This window comes from Natrix helvetica, assembly GCF_964273705.1.
Source record: "Natrix helvetica genome assembly, chromosome: Z".
NCBI classification, from domain to species: Eukaryota; Metazoa; Chordata; class Lepidosauria; order Squamata; family Natricidae; genus Natrix; species Natrix helvetica.
In genome coordinates this window covers 131,301,168-131,318,194 of record NC_138554.1, presented here as the reverse complement: position 1 = coordinate 131,318,194, position 17,027 = coordinate 131,301,168, and the positions used below count along the sequence as shown (strand labels likewise).

Sequence of the window (17,027 nt, the reverse complement as noted above, 5' to 3'; positions counted from 1 at the left end):
TTGCCGCACATGTGTATTAATCACTTCCAGCTCTAGGGGGCGTTGCTCATCTCCGTTACAAAGCCGAAGAGCCAGTGCTGTCGGAAGACGTTTCCGTGGTCATGTGGCTGGCATGACTAAATGCCAAAGGCAACGGAATATTGTTACCTTCCCACCAAAGGTGGTTCCTATTTTTCTACTTGCATTTTTAGATGCTTTCGAACTGCTAGGATGGCAGAAGCTGGGACAAGTAACGGGACCTCACTCCGTTACGCGGTGCTAGGGATTCGAACCACTGAACTGTCAACCTTCTGATTGACAAGCTCAGCATCTTAAGACACTCAGCCACCGCGTCCCTTGAGACGTGGTGGTTGTAAGTCAAGGACCATTTTAAATATTCAAAAACCATTTTAAATATACAACAAGGTAAAATGGGTGGGAAAGTCCTCAATTTTTCTTGAGCTTGCTGCTATTACTTATTTCAGAGTACTTGCAGAGGAAATTATATTAGAATATTGCTCCCAGCTTGATGAAATCAGTGGAAAACAATTCATACAAATTTGTTTGCATGTCAGATAATATCAAATCCATCCACTATCATTGAAACTCTACATTTTTAAAATGTACATCATGCACACAATGCATGGAAAGTAATTTTTTTTATTTTTTTGGCCCACATTATGGACACAAACATACCTAACTGTGAGCTCAGAGAAATAAATCAGAGAGGTTAACAACTTAAGAATATCAGGCTTCATTTATTTAATTGCAAAGGCAACGAACTAACATGACTCTCCTATTGCTGCCTTTAAAAATTCTTGCTTTAATTTTTTCTAAATATGCCCTCAAAGCAAAATTTAACATAAATTGAGACTGGATATTCATATTTTCTATCTGAATAGCCTTTAAAAAGAAAAAAAAGATGTGATGAACCAGAAAAGCTTTGTTATTATATACTAACCAGACTGTGCATAGCACATTTTATTTCTATAAAACTATTACAAAATATTCAAAAAATACATTTTAGTAAATTGACAGCAGTTATTTATCAGTTTATTAATGCAAAACATCCTTTCTCTGCCTGTACAAACTATTCTCCATTCTCACCATAATAGTCAACCTGTGCACATTTTAAAAAATATTTTCTCATAAATTTCTTCTTGATTTTGAAGACAAAAATAAGAATTTCTTCCACCTCCCCACTGAATAAAGATGTGTAACAGTCTTGAGTATGAAGAATGTGGATGAAAGCGTGCTATTATTTTTATACAAAACAAAATATTTCAGAGGCAATAGAAACATATAGAAGATGACATTACATTTCATATTATTTAAATTAAAATAATATATTCTCATATCTTACATTATTTCAAAAAAAAAATTGAAATGTGACTGTTAGGTATTGATCTCTCTTTCTTTCTCTCTCAAAAACAAAAACAGAAAAACCACGAATTTACAATTCTGTGTATAAAAATATAATTTACGGATTCCCCCTCCCCCTTCGTTGTGTCTTTTGTTCTGAGTCTGGCTATTGGGAAAGATCAAATCCGGAGGGGGGGAGGGGAGGTCTGCAGGGTCTGTCAAAAAAGTCAAAATGGCAGCCATTAAGGTATGATCAAAACTCTACCTAGTTTTTGTTTTGTAAAAAGTAGGCGGAGCTTCGATCACATCCTCTCATCCGCCATCTTGATTTGTGTTCACTGCTCACTGCGGACATCCCTGAGCAAATCCATGGATAGTTGGAAGAAGGAGAGGCATTTCGCTTTTCGAAATTCTGGACATACATAGAAAAATAGAACTCTGTGCAGTTTTGCTAGGCAGCGCAAAATAATTTGCTTTTCCCTGTGAGTGTACAATTCACATGATAATAAATTATCAAAGAAACTATTTAAGGCTCTTGAAGTTGGGTTCATATTCCTTAAAACATCTATTTCAAAATACCAAACAAATAAATATCCAAGAGATGAGGACAACAAAACAGACGGACAAAAAATATAAATCAAATAAAAATATAATATATATATTTATATTTATAAACTAAAACAAAAACTTCCTGGGTTCTTCCTGTTTCTTGAAGTCTACTTTGGAGTGTCCTACTATTATTGTTAAATTTTCTTTCTTTTCTTTCTTTCTTTCTTTCTCTTTCTTTCTTTCTTTCTTTCTTTCTTTCTTTCTTCATCTTAGTTCGCCCCCCCCCCCCATCCCATTGGTACTATTTTAATCTTCAGATGGGTATAAGTGGACTTGCCAGCTGTCACTCTCAGCTGGCCATGCCCAATGGGTGCATCATTTCAGAACCCAAAATCCAGCGGCCAATGTAGTAGAGGAGGCGGGAGTACCAGTGGACTCCAGCCAATGAGGAACCCTCTTCGGGTACAGCAGCTGGAAAAAGGAGAGGGGAGGAGAGACCCTCAGGACTCAGCACTGCCAAGGCTGCATGAGCAATGCGGAAAGGCGCAAACGCCCAGTGAGCCCAGCTGTGCTCCTCAATGACAGCGTAACAGGAAGCCAGCACCTGGTTGATGAGAATGGTGCCCTGAGCGGTGAGTGGGGCATAAGCCCCCGAGGCCTCCTCCTTCAGGGACACACGGTGCACTGCCGCTTGCAACAGGGTCTGACCCCCTTGGGCCAGCACATAGACATGTTGTCCAGGCTTCACACTGCTAGCGAAGATAGGCTGGGGTTGGGAGTGGGAATGATTGTGTGGTGGGGCCACAAATAGCAGGTGGGCAGCGGTGAGCAGGAGGCGGGCCTGGGGTGTTTGGGTCTCAATCACGTAGAAGAGTTTGTGGACAGGAGGGTCCTCTCGGTCCAAGAAGGCTAGGAATTCGCTGTAGAACAGCTGTCCGTGCACATCTGCCGCCAGCACTCGGTCACCTGGACGAAGGTCTTTCACCAGCTTTGTGCCTCCTCCTTCCAGATTCACCCAGGCGGAACCGGGGAAGCAGCCACCCGATTTGGCAGCCACTGAGTTTTCTGAGAGAGAGACAGAAAGTAGCATTAGAGAAAAGCCAGAAAGGGAATAAAGAAAAGCCAAGGCAATCATCCGTGTTCTAAAGCAGAAGCAAAGAATGTGAAATCATGCTGGGGATACCAGGCTCCATATAACAGAATAACAGAGTTGGAAGGGACCTTGGAGGTCTTCCTGCTCAGGCAGGAAATCCCTTATCATTTCAGACAAATAGTTGGCCAATCTTTTATTAAAAACTTCCAGTGTTAGGGCATTCACAACTTCTGGAGGCAAATTGTTCCACTGATTAATTGTCCTGATTGTCAGGAAGTTTCTCCTTAGTTCAAAGTTGCTTCTCTCCTTGATCAGTTTCCATCCATTGCTTCTTGTTCTACCCTCAGATGCCCTGGGGACTACTGTGTTTCTCCAAATATAAGACAGGGTCTTATTTTCTTTTGACCACTGAAATAAGCGATTGGCCATCTTTTCGGGGAGGTCTTATTATATTTGAGGCATAGGAGGCGGTGAGCATGGTCATCTCGTGACTGCTGCTATGTTGCAATATTTTCGGTGGAGGGCTTATTTTAGTGCATGCGCTCAAAAGCTCGATTGGACTTATTATCTGGAGAAGTCTTATTTCCAGGGAAACAGGGTAGTTTGACTCCCTTCTTTGTGGCAGCCCCTGAGATATTAGAACACTGCTTTTCATGTCACCTCCCTACTCGTTTTCATCAGACTAGACATACCCAATTCCAGCAACTCTGTTCATTATATGTTCTATCCTCTAGTCCCCTAATCATCTGTGTTGCTCTTTTCTGCACCCTTTCTAGAGTCTCAACATGCTTTTTTATATTATGACGATCAAATACTGGATGCAGCCTTACAAGTGTGGCCTTACGAAGGCATTATAAATCGGTATTAGCACTTCACATAATTTTGATTTTAATTCCACTGTTAATGCAGACTAGGAATGCATTAGCTTTTTTGGCAGCTGCAGAACACGACTGGCTCATATTTAGGTGACTGTCAACTAGGAGGACTCCAAGATCGCTCTCATGGTTATTACCATTGAACCAGGTACCACCTATCCTATATCTTTACATTGGTTTTCCTTGCATAAATGTAAAACTTTACTTTTTTTTCACCTTTGAATTTCATTTTGTTAGATACTTTACTGACTTTCTTCACAGGATCATCTATATCAGATTGTATCTTCTGGTTTCCTTCTCTATCTTATCACAACCTGACTGAAAAGAGATTCCATCTTATCTGTCTATTCTGTCTGTCTGTCTGTCTGTCTGTCTGTCTGTCTGTCTCTTCTATCTATCTATCTATCTATCTATCTATCTATCTATCTATCTATCTATCTATCAACTATCTATCTATCAATCATCTATCTATCTATCTATCTATCTATCTATCTATCTATCTATCTATCTATCTATTTAATCTATCATCATCCATATCTATCTATCTATCTATCTATCTATCTATCTATCTATCTATCTATCTATCTAATCTATCATCATCCATCTCTATCTATCTATCTATCTATCTATCTATCTATCTATCTATCTATCTATCTATCTATCTATCTATCTATCTATCTATTTAATCTATCATCATCCATATCTATCTATCTATCTATCTATCTATCTATCTATCTATCTATCTATCTATCTATCTATCTATCTATTTAATCTATCATCATCCATATCTATCTATCTATCTATCTATCTATCTATCTATCTATCTATCTATCTATCTATCTATCTATCATCTATCTATCTATCTATCTATCTATCTAATCTATCATCATCCATATCTATCTATCTATCTATCTATCTATCTATCTATCTATCTATCTATCTATCATCTATCTATCATCTATCTATCTATCTATCTATCTATCTATCTATCTATCTATCTATCTATCTATCTAATCTATCATCATCCATCTCTATCTATCTATCTATCTATCTATCTATCTATCTATCTATCTATCTATCTATCTATCTATCTATCTATCTATTTAATCTATCATCATCCATATCTATCTATCTATCATCTATCTATCTATCTATCTATCTATCTATCTATCTATCTATCTATCTATCTATCTATCATCTATCTATCATCTATCTATCATCTATCTATCTATCTATCTATCTATCTATCTATCTATCTATCTATCTATCTATCTATCTATCATCTATCTATTTAATCTATCATCATCCATATCTATCTATCTATCTATCTATCTATCTATCTATCTATCTATCTATCTATCTATCTATCTATCTATGATCTATCTATCATCTATCTATCTAATCTGTTTTATCATCCATCTATCCACGCACCTATGCATCCACCCACCTACCTACCTACCTACCTACCTACCTACCTACCTAATCTATCTAATCTATCTAATCTATCTAATCTATCTAATCTATCTAATCTATCTAATCATCTATCTAATCTATCTAATCTATCTAATCTATCTAATCTATCTAATCTATCTAATCTATCTAATCTATCTAATCTATCTAATCTATCTAATCTATCTAATCTATCTAATCTATCTAATCTATCTAATCTATCTAATCTATCTAATCTATCTAATCTATCTAATCTAAATGGAATAATTAAAGCAAATTGAGGCAATGAGATTTTAGGATATCTCAAGACAAAATGCTGCAACACAGTGTTTCTCATGCTGTCTGCAGAATTCTGGGAATTGAAGTCCAAACATCCAAACCTTGCCAGGGTTGAGAAATGTTGCTGCAACAGATCATTGAATCCTGATGGCACCCATCCAAGAGTTCTCAAAAAAAAAAAATCTCAAAAGAGGAATTGCTCTAATTTGTCATTCAAATGAGCCTCAGTGCCAGAGAATTGGAAGATAGCCAATTTGATTTTAAAAGGGACCCAAAGGAGATCCAGCAAATTATAGACAGGCCCCCTCTTCTCCCAAAATGGTAAAAAGAATAATCAAAGCAAAAAACGACTACATACACACACAGAGGAGAAAGCTGGCTAGGAAAAGATCAGCATGGGATCCACCAAGATAACTTCTGTCCAGCCAACTTACTGGAGATTTTGGAGAATGCCATCTGGTTCATGAATGGAAGTGATCTTGCTAACATTGTGTGCTTAGGTTTTCAAAACAAAACAAAAACCCCTTCAGAAAAATCTGTTCATCAAAATCTCCTAAGAAAGTTTGTCAACCATGGGGTAACAGGATCTGGCCTTCTACGTATTGTTAACTGGGTTACAAACAGAAAGCTATGAGTGAAAATAAATGGCTTTTTTAATGGACAGAAGTAAGACACAAAGACCCTCAAGGATAAGTATTATAATTAGTTACAATTACCGTATTTTTCAGAGTATAAGACATACCTTTTTCCTTCAGAAAAAGGGTGAAAAACCTGGGTGCATCTTATACATTGAATACAGCATTTTTTTTGCCTCCCCAAACCCTGCCCCTTCACCAAAATGGCCATGCATAGTCTTTAGGAGGATTTCAGAGTGTTCCTGGAGGTTGGGGAGGGAAAAAATGAGCGAAAAATAGACCATTCGTTTGCTCGTTTTTGCCCCCCCCCAAGCCCCCAGGAGCACTCTATAAGCCTCCTAAAGGCCATGCATGTTCTTTTTTGGCAAAAAATGGGCCCGTTTTCACAAAAAATGTACTTTTTTTTGCTCTTTTTTGCCCCTCCCAGCCCCCAGGAGCACTCTATAAGGCTCCTAAAGGCTATGGATGCCCTTTTTAAACAAAAAATGGGCCTGTTTTTGCGAAAAATGGCACATTTTGGGTGGTCTGCAAAGTGCAAAAACTTTTTTTTTTATTTGCCTCTCTTCAAAATCTTGGTGCGTCTTATACTCCGGTGCATCTTATACTCTGAAAAATACGGTATTTAAAAACTTAAGAAGTGAGCTGGACAAGTCAAGAGATGGTACACTCAAGGTGGTAAAAGAAATATCTCTTTGAACTAGGTAGATGTTTAACCAAATGGCAAATAAGGTTCCGTTCAAGTGTAAAATGATGCGTATTGAAGGAACTTTCCCCTTGGAGGTAAATGTCTATGGAGATTCTCAGTCATCCAGGTGCTTTTTTCAAGAGGCAACTGGACTTTCTTGTTTTTCTTTAAAGACATTTCGCTTCTCATCCAAGAAGCTTCTTCGACTCTGAGTCCAGTTGCCTCTTGGAAAAGCATCTTTGGGTTCCTGGGAGGTAACTTTCCCTTAATTTTACTTTGAGCTCTGAGCTGTATGAAACTATCCAAGAAAAAGATCTTGGATCACAGCTGGTAGTAGCTCAAGGTAACAACTCAGCATGCAGCAGTATGTCTGCATCTGAACTATGAGTAGGGTTCTAATGGCTGCACTTGGAAAAACTTACGACCACAATTGGGATCAGAATTTCTGTTGCTAAAGAGTTGGTTGCTAAGGGAGTTGCATCTGATTTTACAACCTTTTCTGTCATTCCTCGATGTGAGAACCACGGCGATTGTTAAGCAAACCATACAGTTATTAAGCAAAAACACTCTTTCACTGACTTTGCTGATCAAAATCTGGTTGGGAAGTTTGCAAATGGTGATCACATGACCTCAGAACATGGCAACCGTTGTAAATACATGCCAGTTGCTGAGTGCCTCAATTTTGGTCACATGACTGTGGGGGTGCTGTAATGGCTGTCACTCTGAGGACCAGTAGCAAGTTGCTGCTTTCAATGCAGTTCGAACTTGGAATGGTTGCTTAGTGAATTGCTATAACTCGAGGATTATCTGTATAGTAGAGGTATAAAAAAAAGCACACAAAAAGTAACCGATTAAAATGTTGGAGATTCTCTGGTGTGATTAAAGTTGATAAAATCATATTTAGCCTGGTGATAGATGATTAAGGTAGAAGATAAAGGTTCCCCTTGCACATAGGTGCCAGTCGTTCCTGACTCTAGGGGGCAGTGCTCATCTCTGTTTCAGAGCTAGTGCTGTCCGAAGACATCTCCGTGGTCATGTGGCTGGCATGACTAAATGCTGAAGGCGTACAGAACGCTGTTACCTTCCCACCAAAGGTGGTTCCTATTTTTCTACCTGCATTTTTACATGCTTCAAACTGCTATGTTGGCAGAAGCTGGGACAAGTAAGGGGAGCTCACTCTGTTATGTGGCACTAGGGATTCAAACCGCTGAACTGCTGGCCTTTTGATTGACAAGTTCAGCATCTTAGCCACTGAGCCACCATGTCCCTGGTAGATGACTAGAAGTTATTAAATATCTCCCCTCACTCGAAATGCTACAGCAGGACTATCCAATGAATCTAATCTAATGTAATCTGATTGGATGTCTAACAAGAAGATTTAAAACAGTTCAGAAAGAAGAACTTTTTCTGACAACAGGTAATTAACCTGTGAAATTCACTATCACAAGATATGGGAATGGCTGCTATGGGTAACATTAAAAGGAAAATGAATACACGGCGTTAAATTCTGTCATCATGAAGACTCAATTATTTATAGGTTGTGAGCACTAAAGGTAAAGGTAAAAGTCCCCCTCGCACATATGTGCTAGTCATTCCTGACTTTAGGGGGCGGTGCTTGTCTCTATTTCAAAGCTGAAGAGCCAGCGCTGTCCAAAGACGTCTCTGTGGTCATGTGATTGGCATTACTAAACGCTGAAGGCACACAGAACGCTTTTACCTTCCCACCAAAGGCGGTTCCTATTTTTCTACTTGCATTTTTTATGTGCCTTCAAACTGCTAGGTTGGCAGAAGCTGGGACAAGTAAGGGGAGCTCACTCCATTACACGGATTCGAACTGCCAAACTGCCGACCTTTCTGATCAACAAGCTTGGCGTCTTAGCTACTGAGCCACCTCGTCCCTGTGAGCCACCACATCCCTGTAAGCGTTAGGCAGCCCAAAATCAATTACAAAACGGCAATGGTGAGTGGCAGAGGCCTTGCCTCTGATTGTGAAGGGCGTTTGCTAGATCCTTAGCAATTCCCACTAAAATGCAGCAGGTCTGTTCTGTATTAGGGGTGGTATTCACTTACACTTTCTTCCCCTACCATTTCATAAATGTGAGCGTGCACACACATACACAGGCTAGCTTCGTTCACATGCGCCACATCCATGCATGTGCTCAGCCTTCCGTGCATGCTTTTTGATCACACACACAGCTTACACACGTGTGCGCCCCTTGAAAATGTGCCTAAATAGGATGGCATAGAGCCGGGACAGGGGGGCGGGGGGTGGGGTCACCCACGATTTCCATTATGGATTGGGGTGAACCAGTTCGAACCGGCTGAATACCACCTCTGTTTTTGTATGCTTACACAATATTACATTCCTGGGAACATCACAAAGCTTTCCCCATTTCAAGATACTTGTACATAAACTGGCTATTAGCTTAAAGCCAAGATATTCTGCTACAAATCACCAACCTCACGGTTAATCCTGTGCAAAAGGGGAGTTGCTTTTGGGATAATGCAATCTACTCTGGCCCACTTCCAGTTTTGCTTCTATTTCTCCTTTTGTAATTATCATTATCATCGTACATTCCTCCTTGGAAAGGGAAAACCCAGAGCTTAATCTGAGGAGCAATCATTTTCAGAAGCTTGTTTCTGAATGCCAGAGAAATAATTAAAACTAGAAGAGAGCGCTCCCAAAAGCATACAATATCTTGCAACTCAAGATCGTGACTTGTAATCAGCTTTTGCCAACCCAGTGCCCTTTGGAGATGAATTGGACTTCAATTCCCAGAATTCCCACTCCATCCAATCTAGAAAAGGCCATGCAGGGGGAAAGCCTGGGGCATTCTGAGACCAGTTTGGCTGAACAAATGGTGGTTTGGCAGCCTGGGTCACTGGAACCGGCAGCAACCCAGGCCTGCCACACCCCTGGATTGGTTCTCTGGGTGACGCCATAGGCACTGCCATCTTGTTTATTGCTTCTGCACATGTGCAGAACAATTTTAATTTCACTGCGCATCGTGCATCAAACGTGCGCAGTGCACCCACAAGCGGACCGGCAGTAGTACCTGCCAGAATCCACCTCTGCCACCAATGCTGGGAAAGATTCAGCTGCTGTTTAACTAAAGGGCACCCAGCTGTGACCATGTTAGCAATTCATAGGGGCTGCACCTGCTTCTTCTTCTTCTTTTTTGCCTTGATCTACCCTCTGTCCTCTTACCAGCTTTCATCCATGATATATGAAAAGTCAGAGCACCGAACCCCAATATTCTGACACTGGATGAAATAGCTGCTGTCAATGGCCCCACTGTGCATTTAAAGTCAGGGGCCCAGCTTCCAGATTCAAGGGTTGCAACGTTGAGCTCTGAAGCTACTTTCTAAAGATTAAATGCTGGGAAAACCCCTAACTCCTGGCAACGGTGCTGGGGCTAAAGCATATGTGCATGATAAAAATGCCAGATGAGTAGCAAAACATGCCTGCTGCTTCTGAGGGCAGGCTAGGAGTCTTTGAAATCTAATCTCCCTCTTCCTACCCCCACACCCCCTGCATATTTGTACACCTGCTTCCTTACCTATGAAGTTAGCACGCATCACAGTAGAATTAAAACAGAATCAAAGAGAGACGAGGAAAGGGCTAATGTCTCCTCCTCAGCTGCCCAGATGCTGCTCTTTAGTAATTACAACATGCCACAACTTTTCCGAGTTGGAGGATTTGATACTCCTTGGTCGGGTTGCCAGCTTAAAGGTGCATTGGGGCAGACAAGCTGTGATCAATTCCCCCGCCTTGAAAGTTTAGAAGTCCCTTATCGTGGAATTAAAAGTGACATGCCATGATGGACAGATCAAGCTTTCAAAAAGAGGAAAACAACTTGAACAGTTTCCAGGTTTTTAAACTATAAGCTTTGATTTAAAAAAAGGGGAGGGAGAGATAAACTAATTAAAATGTGGGGTGATGTAGAATTTTTAACACTTAATTTCAGGAGTTATGCATTCTCTAAAGTAGGCACAACCTGGTGAGGCTCAAAAATATTTGATTTCCAAATTCCAGCTGTGGTTCCACGCTGGAAATAAATTGGGGGGGGGGGTTTTACAACTGCACATCTGGAAAGGGTCAGGTTTGGGAAGGGTGGCTTAAATCTTTATGATGTATAGCATAATTCTTTTTAAACGCACACAATTATAGCTACTTGCAAATAAGTAGATAAAGTTTTGCAATCCAAATAGACTTCCTAATATACAACACCTTTACCGGATTATCACTTTAGCATGTGAACAAACATGTACAAGAGACAAAACCAGAGAGAATAGAATTCGGTCAACAGAATGATGGTGCTTAGACAGGGGTGGGTTCCTGCCAGTTCTAACCTCTTCCATAGAAGAGGTTCCACAAATCTACAGTGCCATTTAAAACCGGTTCCAGCTCCCTCCCCCCGCCCGTCCTCACATCATCAAGATGAAGAGCGAGAGGAGGAATTCTGGGAATTGAAGTCCACAAGTCTTAAAGCTGTCAAGTTTGAACACCCCTGGATTTTTTTTCTAAAGGGTTAGGGTGCAAAAGTCTGGTAACTTGACAGCTTTAAGACTTGCGTGCTTCAAAAGCCAGAGTTCCTGAGCCAACATTTTTGTTGCTAAGCAAGAGCGTTGTTAAGTGAGTTTCACCACATTTTACAAGTTGGCCACGCCCAGCCAGTCACATGACTGGCAAGCCACTCCCACTCGAACACATGGCTGGCAAGCCACTCCCACCCAGTCACATGCCCGGCAAGCCACTCCCACAAAGCAGGCCACACCTACAGAAGAGGTTCTTAAAAATGTTGAAACCCACCACTGTGTTAAGAGCACACATTTTTGCACAGCAAAATATTTCAGTGCTAAAAGTCATTGTTCATTGAATCAAAGTGAAAGAACACTGATTGTCGTTCAGAACAATGCTGCGAAAATCTAATGGAATATTGCTGAATGTTGGTAATGCAATTTCCTGATTATCAGAGGCCCGTGATCAAAAAAAAAAAAAAGACTATCCCACATAGCTCTAATCTTTTTTCGTTTAAAAAAAAACCCCAACCCCCCCCCCATATTTACCCATTCTTACATTAAAGGCTCACTGTACAGACCAAATCCAAGGAAGGCCCAATACTAATGCTAGCATAATTAGAGAAGTTGCAAAGCAAATCTAATCATTTGGTTGATGTGGAATTCACTCCAGTTGAAAACTAGTTCAACAGCTTCTCAGATAGTCTTTGATTTATGACAATTGGGACCAGAATTTCCATGCTAAACAAGGCAGCTCGTTCAGGGAGTCATGCCTGGTTTTTTGCCATGGTTGTTAAGTGAATCACTGATGAATTGAGCACTGATGTCATTAAGCAAATCCAGCTTCCTCAATTGACTTGGCTTGTTGCAAGCCAGCTGGAAACATTGCAAATGATGATCACAGGATCATAGGATGCTGCAACTATTGTAAATATCTGCCAGTTGCCAAGAGTCCAAATTTTGATCATGTGATGCGGGGATGCTATGACAGTTATTAATGTGGCGGTTGGTTGTCAGTCACTTTTTCCAGAGTGCACTGTAACTTCAAACGGTTGCTAAGCAGATGACTTCAAATCAGGGACTATCTGTACTCTAAGTGGAGCTACTTATAATATCTGTCTTGAATTTTTCAGGCTGATGATACTGTTTGAATGCCCTGCCATCAATTTGGACCAGCCTTGCAAAGAAGCCACTGAATTCTGTGGCTATGCATGTTCAGATAATCTTTTGCAAAAATGAAAACATACGCCCCCCCCCCCCTGCGTCTGCCCCCTTTTGTGGCCAAAAGAAAGACCGGGGAGCATTCTCCAATCCATCCTTGAAAATTCAACAGACTTTTAGTTCTCTCCACCTTCCTCAAAAGCTTTATCCAATGAGCCAATTTAAGGCAGACACATAGATTCCTATCTACTAACATTTCCCCATGTCACAAGTGAAACTGCATAGAGAGGTGATAAAACAATAATTGGCCAGTGCTCCAGAGACCAACTTTTGTCTAAGGAAGCCTGTTTTGAGGTCAAGGCAAAGAATTCTGGGCAACTTTTGCCCATATGAGGCAAAGGCATCATTTAACCATAAAGCTGTGCACCTCTGTGGCCATGGAAACCTGGTTACTATGGAAACACTGTTGCTAGGGTGAAAGGAGAACATGCAACTGCAAATGTGCTTCACATAAAACCTATAGCCCTGGCTTTCTGTTACTTAGTGCATTTTTAATTTATTATTGGCCTAGTTTTTCAACACATGATCCAAGAAGAGATTATAAACTGTTAAAAATGCCCCCAATATCTTTTTCCCAAACATAGTTAAGGTGGCAGCCCATTAACTTCAAACTTTTGGTCTTCCTTCTATATTTTTCCATCATGGTGCTGGAATATTCATAATAAAACACCCTATCCATTCATCTGTCCATCTAGTCCGCCTGATAATCTGCATTGTGATTGAAGCAGACAACTTGAATACAAATCAGGTATGATCCAATCTTTGAATCCACATTCAAATAAAAAACACACCCTATTATTAGATAAAAATAAAACCTATGAAGAAAAACCCATACTTATAGAAGGTTTGCTACCAAGAGCCATAGTGGCACAGTGATTAGAGTGCCATCTTGCATGCCAACTCTGCATTTCCTCTGCCAGGAGTTCGGTCCTGACCAGCTCACAGTTGACTCAGCCTTCCATCTTTCCAAGGTCAATAAAACGAGGACCCAGATTATTGGAGGCAAGATGCTGACTTTGTAAACCACTCAGAGAATGCTGTAAATCACTATAAAGCGGTATATAAAGTCTAAGTGCTAGTGCTATTTTTACTACCATTTTAACGGCTCCGTTCATATTCCAGAAGTTGCAAAAATATATATATATATATAGGAAATACTGAAAGTAGAAGTCCAAACTTAAATCTGCCAAGATTATGAAATGCTGCTTTAGAGAACAGTGTGTTGTGCAGTGGCCAGATACATACCGTATCTTTTGGACTATATGATGCACCGGAGTATAAGAGGCACCATGATTTTGAAGAGGTAAATTTTAAAAAAAAGTTTTTGCATTCTGCAGACCTCCCAAAGCCTCTGCATGCCTCATTTTTTGCAAAAATAAAAGGGCATACAGAGGCTTTGGGAGGCTTGTAGAGTGCTCCTGGGGGCTGCAACCCCCCCCCAAAAAAACAAGCAAAACCAGCCCATTTTTCACTCAGTTTTGCCCTCCCCAGCTCCAGGAGCACTTTGCAAGCCTCCCAAACAGTGGCGTAGCGTGGGGGGTGCAGGGGGTGCCGGCCGCACCGGGCGCAACATCTGGGGGGGGGCGCCCTGACTCGCCCCGCGCCGCCCTTTGCCGGACTGTGGCCGCCTCTTTCCGCACCCGGCTTGGCCCGCGAACTAAGCTCCCCGGCCCCGGCCCGCCCAGGCCCCTCCTGCGCACCGCCTACCTCCCAGCGGAGCCGCCAAGACCCGCCGCACCGCCCCCACGGGAGCCGAAGGAGAGCGGCACTGCGCTCCGTCTGCCCATGGTTGCAACACCACCGCGTCCTCCCGCTCCGCCTGGAGCGCCCCGGGGAGCCGGCGCCTTCCCGAAGCCCCCGGTGCGCCTCCCACCCCCGCGGCACCTGCTTCCCTTCAGTTGAGCCTTTTCCCGCTGCCCTGTCAAGCTCCTCCTCGGGAGGAAGGCAGGAGGCCAGCATGGAGAGCCTCACTTGACTGATGCGGACCAAGGGGCAGCTGCAGTCGGGCCACCCTCGGGTTAGGGGGCGCAAATTACTTGCCCCGGGTGCTGACAACCCACGCTACGCCACTGCTCCCAAAGTCTATGCACATCCATTTTTGCAAAGGGGGCGGGGTTTTGGGGTGCCAAAAATGCTGTATTCAGTGTATAAGACACACCCAGATTTTCACCCTCTTTTTGGGGGGAAAAAGTGTGTCATACTCTGAAAAATACATGTATACAGGTAGCCCTCGATTTATGGTCACAACTGAGTCCGAGAATTTATGTTGCTAAGTGAAACATTTGTTAAGTGAAATTTGCCCCATTTTACGATGTTTTGCCCCATTTTACGATGTTTTTTTGACATGGTTGTTAAGGGAATAAATGCAGTTTTAAGTTAAGCGAATGTTGTTAAGTTAAGCGAATGTTGTTAAGTTAAGCGAATGTTGTTATGCGAATGTTGTTAAGCGAATGTTGTTAAGCGAATGTTGTTAAGCGAATCTGGCTTCTCCCTTGACTTTGCTTATCAGAAGACCATAAAACGCGACTGTGGGTCACTGCCACCATCATAAACATGAGTCAGTTGCCAAGTGTTCAAATTCTGATCACGTGGCCATGGGGATGCTACAACAGTTGAAAGTGTGAAAAATGGTCATACGTCACTTTTTTTCTGTGCCATTGTAACTTTGAACCGTCACTAAATGAATGGTTGTAACTCGAGGACTACCTGCACCTAAATTTTCATCCACGAAAAAAAAAGTACAAATCTCATCCCGTTCCAGCACCACCATGCAGCTTTTTATATGCATTTCCTTGCATGTTTCAGGGCTGTCGACCTAACTTATCCTGCAGAACTGTTGTTGAGACGAAATGAATCAGGCAAAGATGCTCATATAAATTACCGTACCTTGCACTCTTCATAGAGAAGGTAGAATATAAATGCAATTAAATAGAGGCTTCCAAACTAAATTTGATTGCACGGAAATGAAATGTTTCATGTTTGAAAGTCTGGAGGTTTTTTTTTCCTTTCCTCCCTCAGAAAAGATAGAAATAATCAATAAGCAAAGCTATTTTTTTCCCCTTCTTCTCAAATTCTGATGGGACTTGTTTCCTTTCTCCAGGTACTTTCTTAAATATTAGTGTAATTAATACACCAGCTTCCTTGGACATATTTATTGTGTAAAACTCCTTAACATCTTTTCCAAAGAGTAGAACATAATGGGTGGAACCCTAACTCACCCCAGGAAATTAAACATCAGAGCTCAGACGAGAAATGCTTTTCAAGCTCAAACAAGGAGCACTTTTCAAATGCACATTAAAATTTGATGTTTTCTTTCTTGCCTGAATATGTATTTACTTCAAAACCCCTTGAGGACTTCTTGTGCTCACCGAAGGTAGAACAACCAGCAGTGGAATGCTATTCTGAGAGATAATAAATTTCCTTACAAAACCTGTGGGAGGTACTTAACCTTTATGCGCACAGAACCTTACCAAGGGCTAGTTGGCCCTATTGTTGTAATATTATTACTGTTGTGTTCTTTATTAATATAATCATAAAAAGGGCAAAGGTGAAAGATTTCCCCTGTCCAGTTTGTGTCGGGCTCTAGGAGGTGCTACTCATTTCTGTTTCCTATCCTGTTCCCCCGAAAATAAGATCTCCCCGGATAATAAACCCAAGTGGGCTTTTGAGCACATGCGTTAAAATAAGCCCTTCCCCGAAAATATTTAAATGCATGCGCAGCCGGTCCCCGCCATTTCCTCTGGTTGCTTGCCGCACAAACAACATGAGGTGATGAGGCAAGGCCGGAGGAGGAGACAGGGAGGGGGGCACCCCACATGCCTATACCTAATGGCCACTCTCACAACCCTAGCCACCGCAATGGCTGCTGCAAAAAGAGTGGCAAGCCCAGCAATGCGCCTTGCGCCCCACTCTTACCTACCACCCTTTACTCCTGCAGCTGAGAGGTGCCTTGGCCACCTCCTGCACCTCAAAAATAATAAGACCTCCCCAAAAATAAAGCCAAGTGCTTATTTTGGGAGTCAAAAGAAAATAAGACCCTGTCTTATTTTCGGAGAAACATGGTAGCATTGTCCAAAGCTGCTTCTGTGGTCATGTACCAGCATGACTGTATGCCAAGGCACCTGGAAATAACCAGAGTATTATTGTTGGCCTGGTATCATTGATAGCCCTTGACATCAGGCCAATGGCAATACTCACCATAATACTGATGATTAAAATGATAATTATATAACAGCTATCTCCATCTGCTTCAAAGTTGACCTCCAGAAAACTTGAAGAGTTCCATCTTGCTAAAAACCCAAGATAGTTGGCCCATATGTTCACATGGTCTCCTAGGTCCTGTTAAGCATGACACCTGAACTCATAGTTACTGCTGGGAG

General features: G+C 41.6%; 1 protein-coding gene across 1 annotated transcript in view; it reads right to left on the bottom strand.

Moving 5' to 3' along the window:
• Positions 1 to 717: 717 nt before the first annotated feature.
• The window catches only part of SHH (sonic hedgehog signaling molecule), a 46,152-nt gene continuing 29,842 nt past the window's right edge, over positions 718 to 17,027 (bottom strand). The window contains exon 3 of the mRNA XM_081932335.1: positions 718 to 2,955. Within this exon, the coding sequence (XP_081788461.1) occupies positions 2,240 to 2,955 (716 nt within the window). The 3' untranslated portion in view covers positions 718 to 2,239. The remainder of the gene's footprint in view (positions 2,956 to 17,027) is intronic.